Genomic DNA, 18,777 nt, shown 5'->3' on the forward strand with positions numbered 1-18,777 from the left:
ACACCTGTAAAGCCTCCACAGGTGTTAAAGAAGCAGAAGTTGAACACAGCCAATCTGCAACAAAAATCAACGCTGATGTTCACTGGTGTTTTTATGTTTAGCTTTGCTGTTCTTTCATGTCTTACTGCTTTTCTCTATTGTTGTTGTTGCTATGGCTTCCCTGGACTGTGGCCATTAGCCTCACCTTGATAGCCACAACCCAGCTCTCCAAACGGTACACACCCCAAAATGTCCCAAGCATCATTGAAGATTTCAGACAAATTAAATTTCAGGCAGTTTCAGGCAAATGGAGGGATTTCGGCATGTACACGCACAGGGTGACAGACAGAGACAGGCTGTTCATGTATAATATTATCCTATTGTTGTTTTATTGTAAAGACGTTACACATTGTAGCTTTAATGCTGTGTAGGAGTCTGTGCTGTAATGTGTTTGTGGCGGTCAGGCGATGTGTTTCAAGCAGGAAGCAGCAGATAAACACAGCAGCTCGGTGCTCGAGTGTCCAGAATACGGCTCTCAAAGTAGGTGGCTTGTGTTACAAAACAAATTAATCATTTTAGCACTGGCGATGTGAATGAAGTGGCTGAGCTGGAGGACTTCATATACAAACACACAACACCTGTGGCTTGGAGGAGGACGTACTGTATGTTGGGAGAACTCGGTCCCAATAACAGCTTTCCCAATCTGCCTGTTTGTCCCTCACAGTCACGTGCAGCACCCGATCTGGCTGGGAATTGGAATATTTTCTCAATTCTCTGTTTCACTCTCTTTCTCGTTGCATTAACAGCAATCCACTTGCTCCTCTGCCCCATATGGAGTCTGTCTCACCAGTTACACTCATGCCCATTCAAACTGAAGCAACACATGGCCAGAGATAGTCAGGTGTTAAGTCTGCCGCCTCCTGGACTGGGACTGAATCCTGTTCCTCTGCTCTATCGCTGTGTGAATTAAGGTGAGCAGCCTGCATCAACATCTATCTTTTGTGTTGATTCCCATTTCTAGTATGTAGATATGAATAATGTATAATAAAGCACACCTCAGTAACACACCATACGTTTCCTCACGCTTTTCTGCTCCTTCCATAAATAAGTTGACACAACCAGAGATTACTATCTACGTTCTCTTTTGTTGTGCATGTTGTGGTCATGTTTGGGTGAACGTAAGCCCCCCTCAGAAATACTGGGTGTACAGTTCGTCTGGTCTCACCGTCTCCAAGCTTCCCCCTGAGTCTAGTTTATTTTATCAGGGACTGCAGTGTGGTAGTTCTCTAATGATTGCTGCCCCCTAGTGAACCTCATTTTAAAGTGAACCACATGTTACATTAGCAGAGTATACAGTAGCTCTTGCTGAAAGAGGCGCTATGCCAAATACACATGGTTTTGGCTTCGTATGAGGGCCAACTTAGGTTAACCCCCCAGATACAAAATAAATATCATTTATCAGTATGTTTAGAATATGAAAACAAATATTATATTAGGGGGTTCTCTTGTTTTATACAAAGGTTGTTGCCCAATTCACCATTAAATCCCTATGAAAAATCAATTTAGAGACATTTTCCCACTGATTTTACCATCCTGCTTGTGTTCCTCTTGGCTCCTTCAGTAAACTTTATTTACATAGCGTGTTTGAGACGGTGCACAATCAAATTTGTTTGAACGGCTTGTTGTCTCTGCCTGAGGCCTCTCAGTCAAGTTTGTTTGGCATGGCTACTTACCAGTGCAGCGGCATTATGGGAGGAGGAGTTAACAGGACAGTTGTTGGGCCAGTTTAGCCGTTTAACGGGCAAATGAGGGATCTGGTTTCAGTGTGGGAAAGATGAAGGCGAAGGGCAGCGAGGCAGATAACAGCGGAGCTCCCAGAAAAGACGGCACCTGATGAAAGAGAAGAGGAGTTTCACTAGATTTTTAGCAGGGAAATTCCCTTTTGTCTCACCCCTCAAGACGCTGTGGGTTCGAACCTCATGTCCTGTGCTGCATGTCACCCCCCTCGCTATCTTTCCTGCCTCTCTCTCTCTCTCTGCACTGTGTACTGGGAGGTCAGAGGTCAGAGGTCAGCAACCCCGGAGTTCTTGGGGATTCAGCGTCTTGCTCAAGGACACTTCAGCAGGACGGATGCTCGCCGACACGGGAAGCTTGAACCCACCGCGCCACCCAGCTGCCACAACAAAGACACACAAGTGATAACATCAGCAAGGAACCGCATTAATAAATGAAATGAGAGGTTCTAGAGGGTTAACAAGTATATCATGTATGTATATCACGGCGTTGTGGGTTTCAACCCCGGCTCATGTTGTGTGTTCCTGTCTCTGTGCACTTTATGTACTCTCTAGTGGAACAGAAATCTAGAAATGAGTGGCTTTGTAACTGCTGTGGTAAGAACATACTGTAACACTGATCTTGCTGCTCTCTACTGTCTCTGGAAGAAAAGTCCCGAGAGAAACCGCCTTGTTCACTCATTTACATCTCTCAGGTTAAAAAAAAAAGCCCCCACTAAAAATACATATATATATATATATGCAATTTGGTGCATTAATTTACCAAAGTGTCTTAGTGCATATATTTTAAGTATGGGCCACCCCAGTAGGAATAAAACCCCACTTGTTCCTCATTCCACTGGGAAATTTTATCTGACTCATCTTATTTTTCTTTCCAGAAGTCTATAGATTGTTGCACCTGGATTCATTATGTAGAAGCAGTTTTTAAAGTAATGAAATTTGCAGTACACTACAGAAATATAGAGTATCTGCTAATTGAGGACATACTCCAGATAACGAACACTGACATATTTCTTATCCAGTGGCATCTTCGCCAGGTGTTATGAGTCAAAACACGATTAGTTACAAAGCAGCAGGATACACAGTAGTTTACTGTACACAAAGCGCTTTGCCACATTCCCTTTGCTTAAGCAGGAATGGATGCACTCCAATGTCAGCAGCGAGATACATGATAGGGGGAGCTGTTTATTTGTATGTGGTTTATCAGCCGCCATCCTACTTGAACAGCTTCATGTTTTCAGTTGCTTGCTTTCTGTCTCTGCTTGCCGCTTACACATGGGGAAGTGAAATTACTGGATGCGATGCCTGCTTAATGAAGTATTTCCAAGTTCAATACTTCACCTGAGATGAAGCGCAGTCGAATAGCACATGGCCCATGAAGAGCAGTGATGTGCAAGAGGCCTTCAAACCACTTCCTGTCTCTCGGTTAGTCGACGGGAAGTCACATGATTTTTGCATCCTGCAGAAGAGTGGCTTTGTGCCGTGAGTGGGCTGCATGCATGAGTTACACAGAATCAGTGACAGGATGGGACCTTGTCTGTCCTCCTATTCTTCTTCTTCTTCCGTCCTATAAATTAAAGGTGAAAGAAGTACATTAGAGATGAATGGAAGGGCTGTGAACGGGATACAGAGATAGCAAAGCAACACACACTCATATTCCCCAAATTCTGCAAACCATGTGAATTGTTAATTTGAGGAGTATGAGGTCATTTTAGGCTTCTCTCTGCCTCATTCACAGATAATTAAGCACTACGATGTGTGCTGAGTCTGTCTAGGAAAGACAATTTCATTACAGTGTTTTTACTGTCCTGAGGGGAGAATCTGGGAGATCGCACTGCTCTCTCTCTCTCTCTCTCTCTCTCTCTCTCTCTCTCTCTGTCTCCCTCTCTCTCTCAAATTCAATTTCAAATTCAAATCTGCTTTATTGGCATGACAGAAAGGATCTATGTTGCCAAAGCATTTGCAAAGGATAAGTCAAATAAATAATGGATAATGAATAACTGAAGTTAATGTATAACAATACAGAACATTGGGAGGGGCGGGGAGCATTTCTGACAAGACAAAATGTACAAAATCATTTTCAATATTTACATTTTCTCCCGTATTTGGTGGCATTTAGATACAAACTTTGCAGCAATGTTGATTGTTTCTTGCTTTTCTCCTAATAACACCTTGAGCTTTTCTGTCTCAGTCATTAAATGAAATGTTGGGCTGTTGGACATGATGGCGGGCAGGTAAACTTCTCTGACCTCTTTATATTTTACACAGGACAGCAGGAGGTGTCTCTCTGTCTCTATTTGTCCTGACTGGCACTGGGAGCAGATTCTGTCTTCCCTGGCCTGCCATGCCTTTCTGTGTCGTCCCTCTCTCCTCTCTCTCTCTCTCTCTCTCTCTCTCTCTCTCTCTCATGCTCTGGCAACCTGTCAAGTGTGGTTCAAGGTTAGGATTTAGCAAGCGTTAACTGTAAGAAACAAAACCAGCCCCCGTGACCTCAGTGACTCCTTGAAAATAGCATTCACAAAACAGTCGACAACAACGCCTTATCGACACGCACGTTATCTCCCATTCACATTAGAAGCGTTGTTTATCAAACGGTAACGGTGTCAACTCCTCTCCGAAGCCCGAGTCTCAGATAACTAAGATAGCACTTGTGTGAGAAAAGTGGGAGAGAAGTTGTTACTGAGTGTTGGAAAAAACAAAACTGTTAGAGAAAAATGTGACATATCATGCTCGGGGATTGTTTTTCAATCCCGCAGCGATAAGCACTTTGGGTCAAAGGTCACGGTGCAGGAAGTGTTGGAATTCTCTCAGGGCCGTTGACAGCGCTGACAGCCAAGGACGGGCCACACGGAAGAGGGCCATCAAGCCCCCATCGAACCCCATTTCAATGTTATCTGCCTGTCCGAAGCAGCGTCAAGACAAGGTTTTCTAGCTCACCCCAAAATTGAAGTTTAGTCATTATCTACCCACCGCCATGAAGCTCCATTTAAGTTGGTTGGAACAACAAACACACGAGTTTGCCCCCATAGTTCCATCTCAGCTTTCTCCCAAACTCTAAGAGAACCATGTTACAGCTACAAAAAAAAGCATAAAATGTCCATCCAATCTCTCCAAACAGCTCGTGTAGCATAATTCAAATGTTTTGTAGCCAAACAATTGCACTGTGGGTCCAAAAGTCCGACATTTACCTCTTTATCTCCTATACTTTCCTTACTGACAAGACTCTGTTTGCTACTATAGTGTGCTTACGTGATCAGAGCATCATCAGTGAGGAAAATATAGGAGATATTGACGTAAATATTGGACTTTTGGACCCACAGTGCAATCGTTTGGCTACTTTGGCTGTTTTGAGAAATTTGATGGACAAAAATTGTATGCTTTTTTGGAGCTATAAAAAGATGGCACTGTCCACTTCAATAGTTTGGGAGAAGGCTGAGATGGATCTACTGGAGTTAGCTCACTATGTGTTTGGTGGTCCTACGAAGTTCAATAGAGTTTTGACTGACATAGGGGTGAGAAGATAATGGCTGAACTTCCATTTTGGGGTGAAATATTCCTTTGAATGACTTTAGTATTCCCATCACAGGCAAGCATCTTATTAAATCTATTAATTCCCATGCAAAATCTGAGCAGACCATGCTCCACATTACAGATGCAGCAGCTTTGAAACTGTAGTGATTGTCCAGTAAAACTCACAGGCAGCAGAAACATAAACCGTCACAGGAATAATGGGGATCTGTAGGTCAGAAGTAGCTTGGGACAGTGTCAGCACACACATACACATGAACACAGAGCTCCTCCTACTCTCCATAACAGCATCTCCAATGCTTCTGAGGCAGACTAGCAAAACACAGCACATGTCCCTTACCGGTAGATCAGTAATTAAAGCCCCAGCTACAACACAAACAGTTACAGGAACCTATAGTTTAGACTTTTACCAAAAACAACATCTATTCCTGGCCACATTCAAGGCACGTGTACATATTTATAAACATAAATGAGAAGTGTTGAAGTCATTCACACAAAACAATATGAAACTCAAATTATGACTTAGCTACAGAGACCACCTTTTTTTAACGTCATTCTTGTTTGTCTGAATGACATTACATAACATACGTTGAGGCCTGTCATTAATGTGTCACACACAAGCTATTTGGAGAGAGAGAGAGAGAGAGAGAGAGAAAGAGAGAGAGATGTTGGCATACGAGCAAACCTATGTAACTCCCTCATACATTATCTATTGTGAGTCCATTGAGTCCATTATACTTTACGGTCAGACTTGCATTGGCCCCTGAGGTGGCTTGGCTCCTCACATGGGACATTCCTGCCGTGCTGCCCCTCCCTGGAAGTCCCTCACTGCGCAGACTCGTGGCTCTCCGCTGTCAGGGCAAGGCAGATTGACAGTATGGCGGCGGGGTACAGCTGGAAGGATGCTACTGTCGCCCGTGATGTGTCTTTCGCCGGCAGGACGTAAATGGAATATTGACGGAAAAAGAAGAGGATTTAGCAAGAAAGGCCTGTCGCCGTGAACTCCAAGATGGCCAGGCTCGCCGACTACTTCGTGGTTGTCGGTTACGACCTCGATAAGCGAGGTGGGTGCTTGTGTTAGCCTGCCCCGCTAACAGCGTATTAGCAACGGTTCAGCCCTGGTAAACAGGAGGCGGGGACGGGCCGGGCCGCGGCTAAACGGCTGCCCGCCGGTCGGGGGTGTCGGTTGGGACACAGCAGCCAACTTTAGCCCGTGGACGTGCAGGCCTCACCAGATTAGTCTACTTAGTTGCTAGCTTGTCAGCTGGTGTCCCGCATGTCTGACGGGGAAACGAGTTGAATGAGCATGTCCATTTCTGTTCTTAACTTTCATTCATGTTTTTACAGCTAGCAAATCACACTCAGTCTTACTCTGTTGACATTAACTTAGGCTAACTTAACTCGCATAGACTTAGCCTGGCTAGCTCTGAGGGGTTGGCAGTTGGTCGACTGCGACCTAAGACGGATTTATTGACCCAATTCACCATTTCGTCGGTGTCTTCTCTAGTTATCTAACATTTTATAGGACGTGCTAGTGCAGCCATGGGTGTCCAAAGTGCCATTTTAAAGTATAAATTGACAGAGAATCCACGGGACAGCGGGTTTGTCAGCGTTGTGGCTTGCAGGATCATGAGCAGTTGGGACAGTCAAACAGCTATTGCACCACGAAACCATGCTGGTTTCCGTTGAGACTTTGCGTAATTTAAACTGGAATCGATGCTTTTCTCTGCGGAATTGTTGATTGTTTTCTTTGTGTGTGTTTTGTGTGGATTAACCTAGATGGCTTCGCCCCTCCCTGAGCCCCCTCGGACCGGAGAGTCTGTTCCCTTCTGTTGTCTACGTAGTTGTTGGGACGGGGTTTGGACCGTTATCTGAGTCCCCCCCTTCGCCTGTGCCTTGGCCTAGATCTGAGCAGTATAATGGCCCGTTAATCATGAAATATTCAACCCGCCTTATCCGATGGAAGCATGTAGCTTGTAACGTGGGAGTCTTTTATTTATAGAATGGATTTTTGCCCATGATTTATTCAGAAGAGGCAAATCGTAACATGACAAGTCCTCTGCGGCTAAAAGCAGGGAGAGAACTGGCTTTTATCTTGGGGCAAGCAGCAGCAGTTTTCTTGTTGCGTGTACTTATTGCATCTTGTCTTTTTTTGAAGGGGGTGAATACAGGATGTTATAACGTGGACGCTGCAAACGCTGCAGAATCTCTCCTTCCTGTTCTACCCTGCTGTTCTTTACTGAATGCAGAGCAGACCGGGCCTGTAAAAAGCATCTGGGAGCCAGACATTAAAGCCACAGTGGCTTGGGGATCAAGGCTTCTGTGCCTTGTAAAACCAAACACTTAAGAGCGATGATGACTGTTGGAGTTACCCCATTATGCTGCCACACTGTTTACAATGAATTACTCCATGTGCAAGTTTCGGGGAAGAGGCATTTACAGTGTTAAACTTCTCCAGTAGTGTGGCGTAAGATTGATGCTTCCCCCCGCCTCCCATCATCATCATCATCATCTTCATCTCCATCATCATTTGCTGCACTGACTGCCCACAACTAATTTCTTAAGTAGATCCTCTGCAATCAGATCAATATGTCAGCTTCTGCCCATTCTTTGCAGTTAATGCTGTCTTGTCCTCCTTAAGTTATGGCTGTGCCCCAACACAATGTAGTCGAGGCCCAAAGAGAGATGGAGAGAGAGAGTTTAGTACTGGGAGCGACCACGGGATGGTTCTGTGTGTGTGTCCCTCTTGAAAGCTCCTCTTGGTGCTGGAAGTGCATGATGAATTTTCGTTGTGTTTACGTTTTTGTAGCTGTAGGGAGACACTGGCACTAAATGAATATAAAGGAAACACTTGGCCACAAATCAACAGTGAACTGTCCTGGGGTTGTAAGAATACCAGGAATACTGTTCTAGAGTGAAGTTTCCTTCTAAGTCTAAATATTTCATGCATCCTGTGTGTGTGTGTGTGTCTCACTGTCACTCAGACAGTCGGTGGAATTTTTGCAAGCATGGGTGCTGACAGGTTTTGATGGCTGACATCATCGTTGTTTTGCAAGAGCGTTCTGTCGCGGCCTCTCACAGCGCCGTCACGAAGCAAAACCTTGTGGGTGTTTACAAGCTGAACACCCTGCAGGCATCCATGTTTCCTACCTGCTGTCTTTTAGACTGAGTCCTGTCCCTAGCTCACTTTGAAACAGCCTGTGACGGTTTGGCTTGTTGAACACACCCCTGTTCCAACGGAGGCTGACCTGAGGGCAGAGCCTTGAATCTCCTATTCATCCTCTCTGTTTGTCGCCAAGGTGTCGGGTTGCTCACATTGTGCTCAACCCAGATGCTCAGTTATGCTATCAGTGGATCTTTCTTAGAGCCAAGATGGCTGGTCGTGGGTTGGGAAGAGTCCACAGTTGCCGGGGTGTGGTCCTCCTAGCAAGGGTCTCTACTGAAACTCCGCTGCCACTACATGTTGCTGTGTTTTGACAGCCGCCCTCCGCTGCGCCGAGGACTCGGCAGCGAATCGGATGCGCCGTCCACGGCCCAAACAGGAAATGGGAGAGAGGACCCGAGGGAGACGTGTTTAGAGCGAGAATCCAGATTGTCCCTCTGTGTGTGCGCGTCTGAAAACCAGGAAAGGGGCGTGTGCGCGTCTGTGCGAGGAGGCCTCATTCAAGAGAGTGAAGAGACGCACACACACATGCATGCACGCACGCATGTGAACACACACAAACGCACGGGGCTCTATTCTAACCCCATCTGTCTGCCTCCGGCGTGGTGCGGTTGGAGGGGTGTTTGTCAATGCTGCGGTGGCCTAAACAGAATGCAGGGCAGTTGTTTTCAGGCTGGAGTGACAGCGCTGGCTAAGAGATCCTCGGCCAAGGCCCAGCACCGTGCCGCCTCCAACACCCCCAACCCCCCAAACCCCCACCCCCCGCCCTCCCTACAGCCTGCAGTCAAGCCAGAACCATTCACACATTGAGAGGCCAGGGAGGACACAAAGAGGCGCACACAGGCTCGACTCCACTGCGCATATGGCGAGGACCGACGCCATGCTTGTTCGCAGTTTTGTTTACAAAAGCGTAGTTGCTTCTATAACCATATATTGTTATCACGCTACCAGAATTTCTGACATCGATACCAATATCTAAAATTTCACTACTGCTATGGTACCACTGCAAAAAAGAAAAACCATCCAGCAGTGTGCTGCTACCACACTTGACTTTGACAGCTTTTTTAGCAGCTTTTGCACAGGGGAATTGATGTCAGTTGTGTGTCCATCTTTGTCAGCTCTGTAAGTGAAATAGTTTCCCTTGCGGCATCAGTTTTGTCATCCAGTTTAGGTGGACTGGGATTCAGTTCAAGACACGGTGGACTGTTTGATGCTGTTGCCTGTTTCCAGCTGATTGAAATTTTGCACTGGCCGCTGCAGTCCACTGTCGAGCCATAGGAGCTCTTTCTAATCCAGTCCTCCTCCTTCTTTTAACTGTTCCAATCCACATGCGATCTGTATGTCTATGCTGTCTGAAGGTGATGCAGAAATGCATCACATTTGGTGAAAGTATTGCAAGTTTATAGAATTAAATATTGGATTCAAGCTTTTGCAACAGTATTGAAGTAGTATTGAAACTTCTGTTAGGGTGTTACGGTTATAACCATATTTCACGTTGGTGCTACTGCTCACAGGCGCCCAGCAGCGAGAGTGTGAATGTAAGCGAAGAGGTTTTACATGAAGGCGACGCTCAGAGGGGAAATGCAAACCGAGATTGAGAAAAAAAAGCGAGATTGAGAGAGCGAGCGAGTGAATGAGAGAGGAGTGTCTGTAATCTTGCCAGCAGTGCCCGTCTGTGGCCAGCCACTTCCTGCATCGTTCCAGAGCAGGGCTGCAGCCTCGCAGGCCCTCCAGAAATAGCCTCACAATCTGCCTTTCATAGGGGACAGAGGGACGCTGGGTAGTGGTGGTGGTGCGCTAACACGCGTGTGTGAAGTATGCGTGTGTTTGTGTGTGTGTGCTGGTCTCCTTTCTGTCACTCAGATGGCTGCCTGTGTCTTTGTGGCTGTCTCTGTGTGTTTGGCGTGTTACTACGGCAACGTTTACCCCCTGTGGGTTGTGGGTACAGATGTGAGCCTGTTGCATACTGACTAGTAGGTTTCGACTGATATACGTTCTTGAAGGCCGATAACGAAAGTGATATTTTTAAACTGAAGTCAGTGAATGTACAATAAATTTAAAATTTTACCATTTTCATGCCAACATATTACAAATATTCAGTGTTTCCTCCAAAATTGTATTCTTGTCAGGGTGGAAAAGCCTCTGAAACAGCATTTAGACCATCATGGGACACTAAAACTCTCCATTGGACCCCATACTAAAGAAATTATTTCAGGGTTAGCAGCTCTTTAAGGCAGGGAGACTGACCTCACCTATTCAATGGTAGAGAAACTCTGGGATAGATTAGGCTTTTAAATGAAGTTAATACACAAAACATAATTGAAGAATTAAACGAATAAACTGCAAAGAAAATCTAATTTCATTGCAGGTTTTCCAGACTGTTTTTCTGTAGCTGTGGTCAGCAGTGGATGACATGATTACCTGATATCTCATATTTTATTATATATATAATTACCAATATCGTCCCAATATATTGGCAAACCTGCATTCTGGTTCCGGTTTGGCAAATGCTCTTCCTGAAACGTCGGACCTAACCAGGCTCCATGCATCTTCTTCAATCACTCCAGACCCCTATTTTCCCATTCCTGTGGTGTTGCCCTCGTCCTATTACCATGTGTGTGTGTGTTTCTGTGTGTGTGTGTCCGTATTACAGCATTCTGTCTGCTGCGCTGAATGCTTGTTATTCATGAGGGAGACGATGGCCCCGGGGCCCCACCGCTGCCCTCATTCCCTCATTCCTGCTACACAGATACAGAGGAGAGAGAGGAGGGGGGTCCAGATACATGCTGCTACACACACATGCTCACACACACACACAGGCCCTGTAGGCCACTTACGCTGGCAGAAACTTATTTTTCTGTCACATATACTCAAATCGCAACCCAAGTCTGTGATGGACAGCTTTTCTGTGTTTGTGTGTGTGTGTTTCTGTTGCTAAGTAAACGTGATCTGCTCCCTTGGGGTATTGAAGTGCCCGATGTTTTGGCCCAGATTTAGATTGAGCAAGACTAAATTTGAGTCTTGCAAATGCTTGCTATACATATTTTAAGATTCAGTTCAATGAAAATCACATTTCCTGATCCCGTGGTATTGTTTAACAAGGGGCCACTTAATGTAAAGCCTGCTTCTGTCGTTTACTGCCGTCTGGTTTGGGTCCTGTTTGGTTATGAGAAAGCAAATGTCTTATTCTTGAGCTTTGGTTGCTTAGGTGATGAGATTAAAGGGTATGTTTCCCAAAATAAGCAAGATACAGGATCCATCTGAATGCATGGAGACATTGGTTAGCACATGATTATAAGCATTTTCAGGACTAAAAACATTGTTGAAAAAAAAAAAAACTAAACTAAACTAGCTAAAAAAAAAAAAAACAACCAAATAAAACACAGACCAGTCCAGGAGAAATGAAATGCAGAAATCCAGAAACAATGTGAAAATGAAGCTGCTTTTGCTGGACCCTGCTGGAGGTCATTTTGCCGCTGTGGTGTGTGTGTGTGTATGTGTATGTGTGTGTGTGTGTGTGGGAGGGGGGAGGGGGGTGTGAGCTGGGGTTGACAGGGATGGCCTACTCTTTGATGGTCTTCCCTGGAATTTGAGGAATTTCTCTCTCCCCCCTCTGGACAAGACTGAGGCTCCCAGTCAGCCTGATGGTGTTAAAGAGAATAATTGTTTAAATCCCTGCAGGGCGATCCCAGTCTGTCCTGTAGAGGTTTTTGTAGTAGGGCGGGGCTTCTGGTTGGTCACATTCATTTTGGTTCTGAGACTCCTGGGCCCATTCCAGGATCAGTTCCAGTTGTAGAGTGTCTTTTATTGGGTATTTATATGATGATATATGGACAATTGTGCTGAGCAATGAGGCCAGATGATGATTTTTCATTACACTAATCAGGGTTTGACTGATATGGGTTTTTGAAGGCCTGATGCCCATATTTTGAGCTGTATATTTAAATTAGACCATTTTCATGCTAAAAAATTCCCCCAAATTACACGGATGCAATGTTACTTAAAACTGTATTCTTTGCAGAGTGGAAAAGTCTCTGAAACAGCATTTAGATCACAGGACACTAAAAGTCTCCATTAAAACCCAGGCTAAATAAATTCATAGGTTGGTTAACAGCTCCTTAAGGCAGGGTGAGGCAGGTTTTAGAGACTGCCAACCCAGATTTGGATTGAGGAAAATCATAGCCTAATCTCCATCATATTGGCATTGGGGAACACTGACTGGCCGTTATGCAGTTGTTGTTTTTTTAAACACCAATATCAGCCTGATATATCGGTTTAACCCTAATATTAAAATTTTTCTAGCGTTGGCAGTAATTTTCCAGTCATTCTTTCCGTGGTTGCTACACAACCACAGCTAAATGAATGCAAAGGAGACACTGCATGATTCACTGGTGGCACAAGATTATGTGTCATCTTTTTTACGATGGCCCCCAGGTCAGATGTGTGTTTCAGAAAGAAAGGAAATATAATCTGCTGCCCAGACACCCACTGTGCTGGCTCTAATCTCATGTGTAGCCACTGATTGGTTGGAATATGCAGAGGAAACTGTGCTTATTGGTCCAGGCCCGGGGATAGGCACTTCTGATTTGTTGGTTGTTTCACTTGGGAGTGATTTTGCCATTCTCCCCTCCCCCAGAGAAAGCTCTGTGTGATTTAAAGGTTATTCAGATTATTGTTGGAGCGCAGGCTTCTCATTAGACCATACGCTTCTGCTTGTCAAGTGCTTAAGCAGGGAGATGGAGCCAAAATATCTCATCATGCTGTGTTTTACTCTCACAGTACTTGGTGGTACGACTCAGAACCTGGGACTAAAAATAAACACAACTTGAGAACGTAGTTTTGTTGTATACTCATTGTACTTAGTGTTGCAGCTAAGAATGAGGAAACATAAGACTGGACCAGGTTTGGATGTTGGCAACTTCTTTAGTGGTGAAGCTCAAGACTGACTTGCATTCAAACACATACATTTTACATCGGGACGCAACGACACCCCAAAAAGGACAAATTTAAATGTTAATACATCGCACGGTATTTGTCTTATTTTTGATGGTATAGGCTAAGTGTCACAATACCAAAAGTTTCACTTTGGTACCGATTGCCCCGGCCAAAGTGGCTGGCAGAGTAGGCAGACTTACCAGCCACAGCCCAATAAATCAGCATTTGGCTGCTGGTAAGTCTCCACCATGTTTGTGGGTGATTTAGGTACTTAGACCTAGATTTAGATTGAACAAAATTAAGCTTGAGCCTTGTAAATACTGACTGAAGCCTACATGCTAAAGTGTCTTCTTCCACTGTTTTCTGTCATTTGATCTGGTTCCTGTTTGCGTATGAGATATGCAAATGTCTTTTCTGGGGTTTTGGTTGCCCATGTGATAAGTTGCGATTTCCTGCCATGTTTGTGGGTGATGAATGGGGTGAGACAAGAAAGCCATTGGGGGTTAATTTGTAATTGAATACAATAGGATTGAGTTTGTGTAGGGAATATAGGATTTTGCAGAGTTGATAAAGGAGGAAAGAAGAAGTGTGTTTGGTTGCGATGATGAGAGAGGTTTAGTCTGTTGCTGAGTAATGACCAGGGTCGGGGTGCTAGGAGATAAGTTGTGATTGATTGCATTAGCCAAACAGCTATCACGTTTCCTGTTGCAGTATCCTGGGCCAGCGCACAGAAGGCTTGTTTGCATCTTGTTCTCAAGGAGCTGCTTGCCATAAGGACATGTTTCCTGTGTTTCTTTTTATTTTTTTATCTCTGTGGTAATGGGCCAGGTATGTAAAAATGGCTGCCTCCTCTGGTTTGCTGTCACCGCCCATACCACCTTGCAAAACACCCCAAAAATCCTCTTCCATCTCTCACCCGTCAGAAACCCCTTCTTAATGCTGCGTGTTGCAATTAGAGATGGACCGGGATGATTGAGTGATGGCAGTCTTTCCGCCATCTTGATGCATTCTGTCCATTGTGAGCTATTGTGTTTTCCGGCTGATTCTTCTAACGGTCCTCCAGATGCCGGTTTCCTCTCCCTTGTCTTCTGTCAGCTACTCTCGCACCACCAGTCTGAATAGCGTCTGTGACAGCATCGTGTCAGCATGTCGGCTATGTGCTTTTCTCCTCATGTGACTGTCACCAGCTGATGAGAGTCCTGGAGGAAGCTGGCCTCCGTTCATGACCTTCTCTCTCTCTCTCTTTCTCTCTCTCTGTAACATCACTAAAACTCAGTGTCAAAATCCGGCCTTTGAATGTCGCCTTGCTTATTGGCAAACATGCATATTTCACAGAAGATGACTTACAACCTTTTTCTGAATTGTTAGGCTCCTCTGGTGAATTTGGCATACACGTGCATCCACCAAGCGACACCTGGTACAAATGTTTCTCCTTCATCGCCTGCCACCAAAATACACCATGGGGATCCATTAAAATTTAAACTTGACATTTTATTGAAATTATTGCTGCTCAGTGGATCATATGTACGCTGATTTTACCAGTAAACCCTAATGATGCAGAAAATGTCGTGAGCCATGATCTACGAGGTATGTATGTTTGTCGATAAGCAAAGCCACATTAAACCGGCATATTTTGCAATGGAGTTTGACATGGCGTTCTCTTCCGTACAAAGACAGTACGGTAGATATCGGGACGAGGAGGAAACATGCCATTGATCTGTCAGAGGGAGATCCTGTGTCCTCTGTGTGCAGCTGTGAAGAGCTGCTGGTTAATCAGGACTTTCAACAGGCTTATAAATACTCTCTGCTTTTCACTGCTACTGCTGTGGACTGGGCAGTGAGAGCCTGCTGGGAGATAGGAGGATTTCTACCCTTTAACAGTCCTAAGTGTGAATATGAAGGATGGATGTCAGGACTCATAAGGCAGAGGTGCTATATTGCTTATAGGTCTTAAGGCAGGGTCCAAAATTAGCACCAAATGTTGCTGAAAAAGGACTTCCGGTGCGTACATCAATAAGAGTCACCCTCCACACTGGCCGGTACTTGAGATGATAACATTTGAATGCCTCAGTTACACAGTCTTTGGTCTTTGCACTACAGTTTCTCTGACTGTGAGCCAATCACATCAAAGCAAAACAATGCCTCTGTATCAAACAGGCTCCTGATTGGCTGCCTGTTATGCAGCTCTACACAAAACGTTAGCCTCTAAACTTCTGTATCTTCACTACCTGGATGGTTTACTAGCCTAACATTACTTGAGGATTAATATCAAAATGTGATGCATTCTGACTTCAACTGTGTGTGTGTGTGTGTGTGTGCATGTGTTTTAAGTGACTGAGCTTTGAAAACTGGTACAGTAACATATTGCTACGAAAATAACTGGTAAAAATTCTGATTGGCAGGTACTTTTTTTAGTTTACAGCCCTTGGCAGGTGAGCCAAAATGTTAATTTCAGACACTGGATAAAGGATTATGGCGAAAACGATAATCCTTATTATTATGCTAGATATGGCGGATCACAATTATAAATCGTGATTATTAGTCTCAATTATTTTCGGAATAAAATTATTTTATTACACTTTTACGATCTTGTAACAACCTCTTGACTATTTTCAACCACAGCAAGTGTTCTAAATGAAATGAAATGTTTTATCAATGGCTTTACACCAACTTTCTGTGATTATTAATAGTGGAAACTGAAATTGCAGTATACAACTAAACATGAGTAATTGAGCGACCGTAATAGCTTAGGCCTGGTTGTCGTCAGCGGAGGTTGAAACCCGGATATACCTGACTCAGAACCAGTGCCCAGAGTGACTGGAAAGTTGATGGTGTGTTTGTTGCCAGTGCCGAGTCATCCAAGCCGAAGAATCTGTTTGGTGGGACGGACTAAAATAGACGGTAGATAAACTGGCCAGACACTTACAACTGCAGAGGAAGTCAGAGACAAAACAACAAGCAACTATTTATCAGCCTGTCGCATTTTGATAATGACCTAGATCTAAAACTGGATTGCCTAAAACTAAAACTCAAAAAATTTCAAGTGAAGGCCCTGAGTTCTCCCTCTCTGAGGACATTTCCTCTCCTGGAAAGCCTGCCTTTTTGTTTTGGGGGACCGGGGGGGGAGGGAGGGAGGGTGCAGTTGAGGGGGGGGGGGGCATTAGTTTTGCAGGAAGGATGTGAGTTTGCTGAAGAGCTTTTGCACAAAGAAAATGTCCCACATGGTCGCCAGGGCGACGGCGGTTGCCAGATGGAGCGTTTTTTCACCCGCTATTTGGTTCCTAAATACCAGCTTGGTTTGCCCAGTTGGTTTTTAACATGGATTGGCTCATTTATTTGTGCGGGATTATCGTTTTGGCTGTCCTGTGACGCCAAATTCAGACAAATCTAAATGTCAAGTGTTGCTTATTGATGTGCTGAGTGAGCTGCTCTGTGGAGTCCAGTGACATAAGACCATATTGTGTTGCCTCTGACCCGAGGAGGGGCCTCGGTCTGGGGCTGCAGCGCTGCTTTTAATCAGAGACAGTGACTCACACTCGCCCTCATTCACATTACACAGCAACACTGCCCTGTGTGTGCGCGTGTGTGTGTGTATGTGTGACAGAGAGAGAAAGAGAGAGGGTGTATTCATCTATTTGTGCACTGCATGCGTGTATATGCCTGGGCATGCCTGCGTGTGAACGAATATGTGTGTGTGTGTGTGTGTGTGTGTGTTAAATAGTAAACTGAGTGTACTTCATAGAGAACACTGTCAGAGGGTGTGGTGTTTGGCCTGAATATGATATCACAGTTTTGTGTGTGTGTGTGTGTGTTTGTGTGTGTTTTGACCCGAAAGCTTCAATACTGTAATACTCCTACTTCCAACTATATGAATCCCTTTGGAGACGTTATCTTAACACAGTGCAGATACTGGTGTGTGCAGAACACATGATAGTGATGTAATGATGGTTGAGGCCTGCAGGCAGCTCACCTCATGTACGCTGTGATCACACTTAATCTGTAATGCATGTTATGGATCCTATGGCTCAAACACATTGAGATGAAACTAATTAGGTGTGGTTATCAATTGTAGTATCATTAATTGTAAGCATGATAAATGTGGTTATAACACATTTTCATTTTGGATTTTTTGAAGTTTGGGGTTTTTGAACTTTGATTCACTGATTAAATATTGTCACCACAAAACATCACAGAAAGCTAGCAAGTAGAATAAAGTAGAATAAGCAGAACAAATAAGAAGAATAAGTCTAATGCCTGCAATGCTTGAATTGCATCTACAATGCAATGATGCATCAACAGATTGTCACATTTGTAATGAATGAACTTCCACATTCGAAACACATCAAGTTTGATCTAGGTGTAAGCTTACTGCAGATGAGACTTTATCTCTCATTGTCTAGATGGATGCAAATGTGCACACACACCTACACACACACACGGGCGCACATGTACATATGCACACAAACACACAAGGCTTGGAGTTCTCTTGTCGCAGCAGTAACCCTGGAAACCGCCCGCCATCGTGTCACTGTGGTTTGGAAGCCTGCGAACGAGAAGTTGTGGTCTGGTTCAGCACCAAGAGCATGACACATGCACATAAACACACACACACACACACACACACACACACACACACACACACAGATACAGACACGTACAGAACTAGACACATACACTTCAACTCTGACTTCCATCATTCAGTAATCACATGATCAGTCTGTCTCTCACTCCTTCCATCCTGTGTCACAAAATATCACTGCTTGGCTAGTAGTCATCTGTGTCAGGAGTCAGTACTAGCTCCTGCAGAGGGATACACACACACACACACACACACACACACACACATCACCATGTATGACCCACATCTCCTCCCTTGCTCCCTCACTTCCTCCCTCCTTTCACCCTGTCCAGGCCAACTTCTCTCTTTTCTTTCCCCATCCCATTTTTTGTAACCATTATTTAACCAGGATAGGTGAACTGAGCACGTGTACTCTCTCTCAGCAATGCCCTACTCCACACTCAAACCCTGCATTCACACTGCAAGCAGCTCTATTCTTACCGATGGTGGGCATCTGTAAGGTTTCATGCCGCCACAAAGTTTTGACCAAGAGAAATAAGCTGCAAGTTTCAGCTATACTTTTTGCTGCTTTGCTATTGGCTTTCATAATGTTACATCGTTTTGATGAGTTAACATAGCTAGCTGGCAAGCGATAATTAGGCAGCATTAATGGAAAATAAACAGAAAACACTCAATAAAATGACTTAAGAGCTTACCATCGACTCCAACAATGGATGCAACCATTCTCCAAGCTTTGTTTTTGAGATGTTTCTTCCTGTAGTCTTTCAAATAGAAGTCGTAGAGATCTGAGAAGCTTTGAA

At 44.5% G+C, this 18,777-nt stretch overlaps 1 protein-coding gene across 1 annotated transcript in view; it reads left to right on the forward strand.

The window, feature by feature from the left end:
* Positions 1–6,169: 6,169 nt before the first annotated feature.
* The window catches only part of sbf1 (SET binding factor 1), a 72,860-nt gene continuing 60,252 nt past the window's right edge, over positions 6,170–18,777 (forward strand). Inside the window, exon 1 of the mRNA XM_078281904.1 lies at positions 6,170–6,364. Coding sequence (XP_078138030.1) covers positions 6,310–6,364 — 55 coding nt within the window. The 5' untranslated portion in view covers positions 6,170–6,309. The remainder of the gene's footprint in view (positions 6,365–18,777) is intronic.

This window comes from Centroberyx gerrardi, chromosome 24 (assembly GCF_048128805.1).
Source record: "Centroberyx gerrardi isolate f3 chromosome 24, fCenGer3.hap1.cur.20231027, whole genome shotgun sequence".
Taxonomy (NCBI): Eukaryota; Metazoa; Chordata; class Actinopteri; order Beryciformes; family Berycidae; genus Centroberyx; species Centroberyx gerrardi.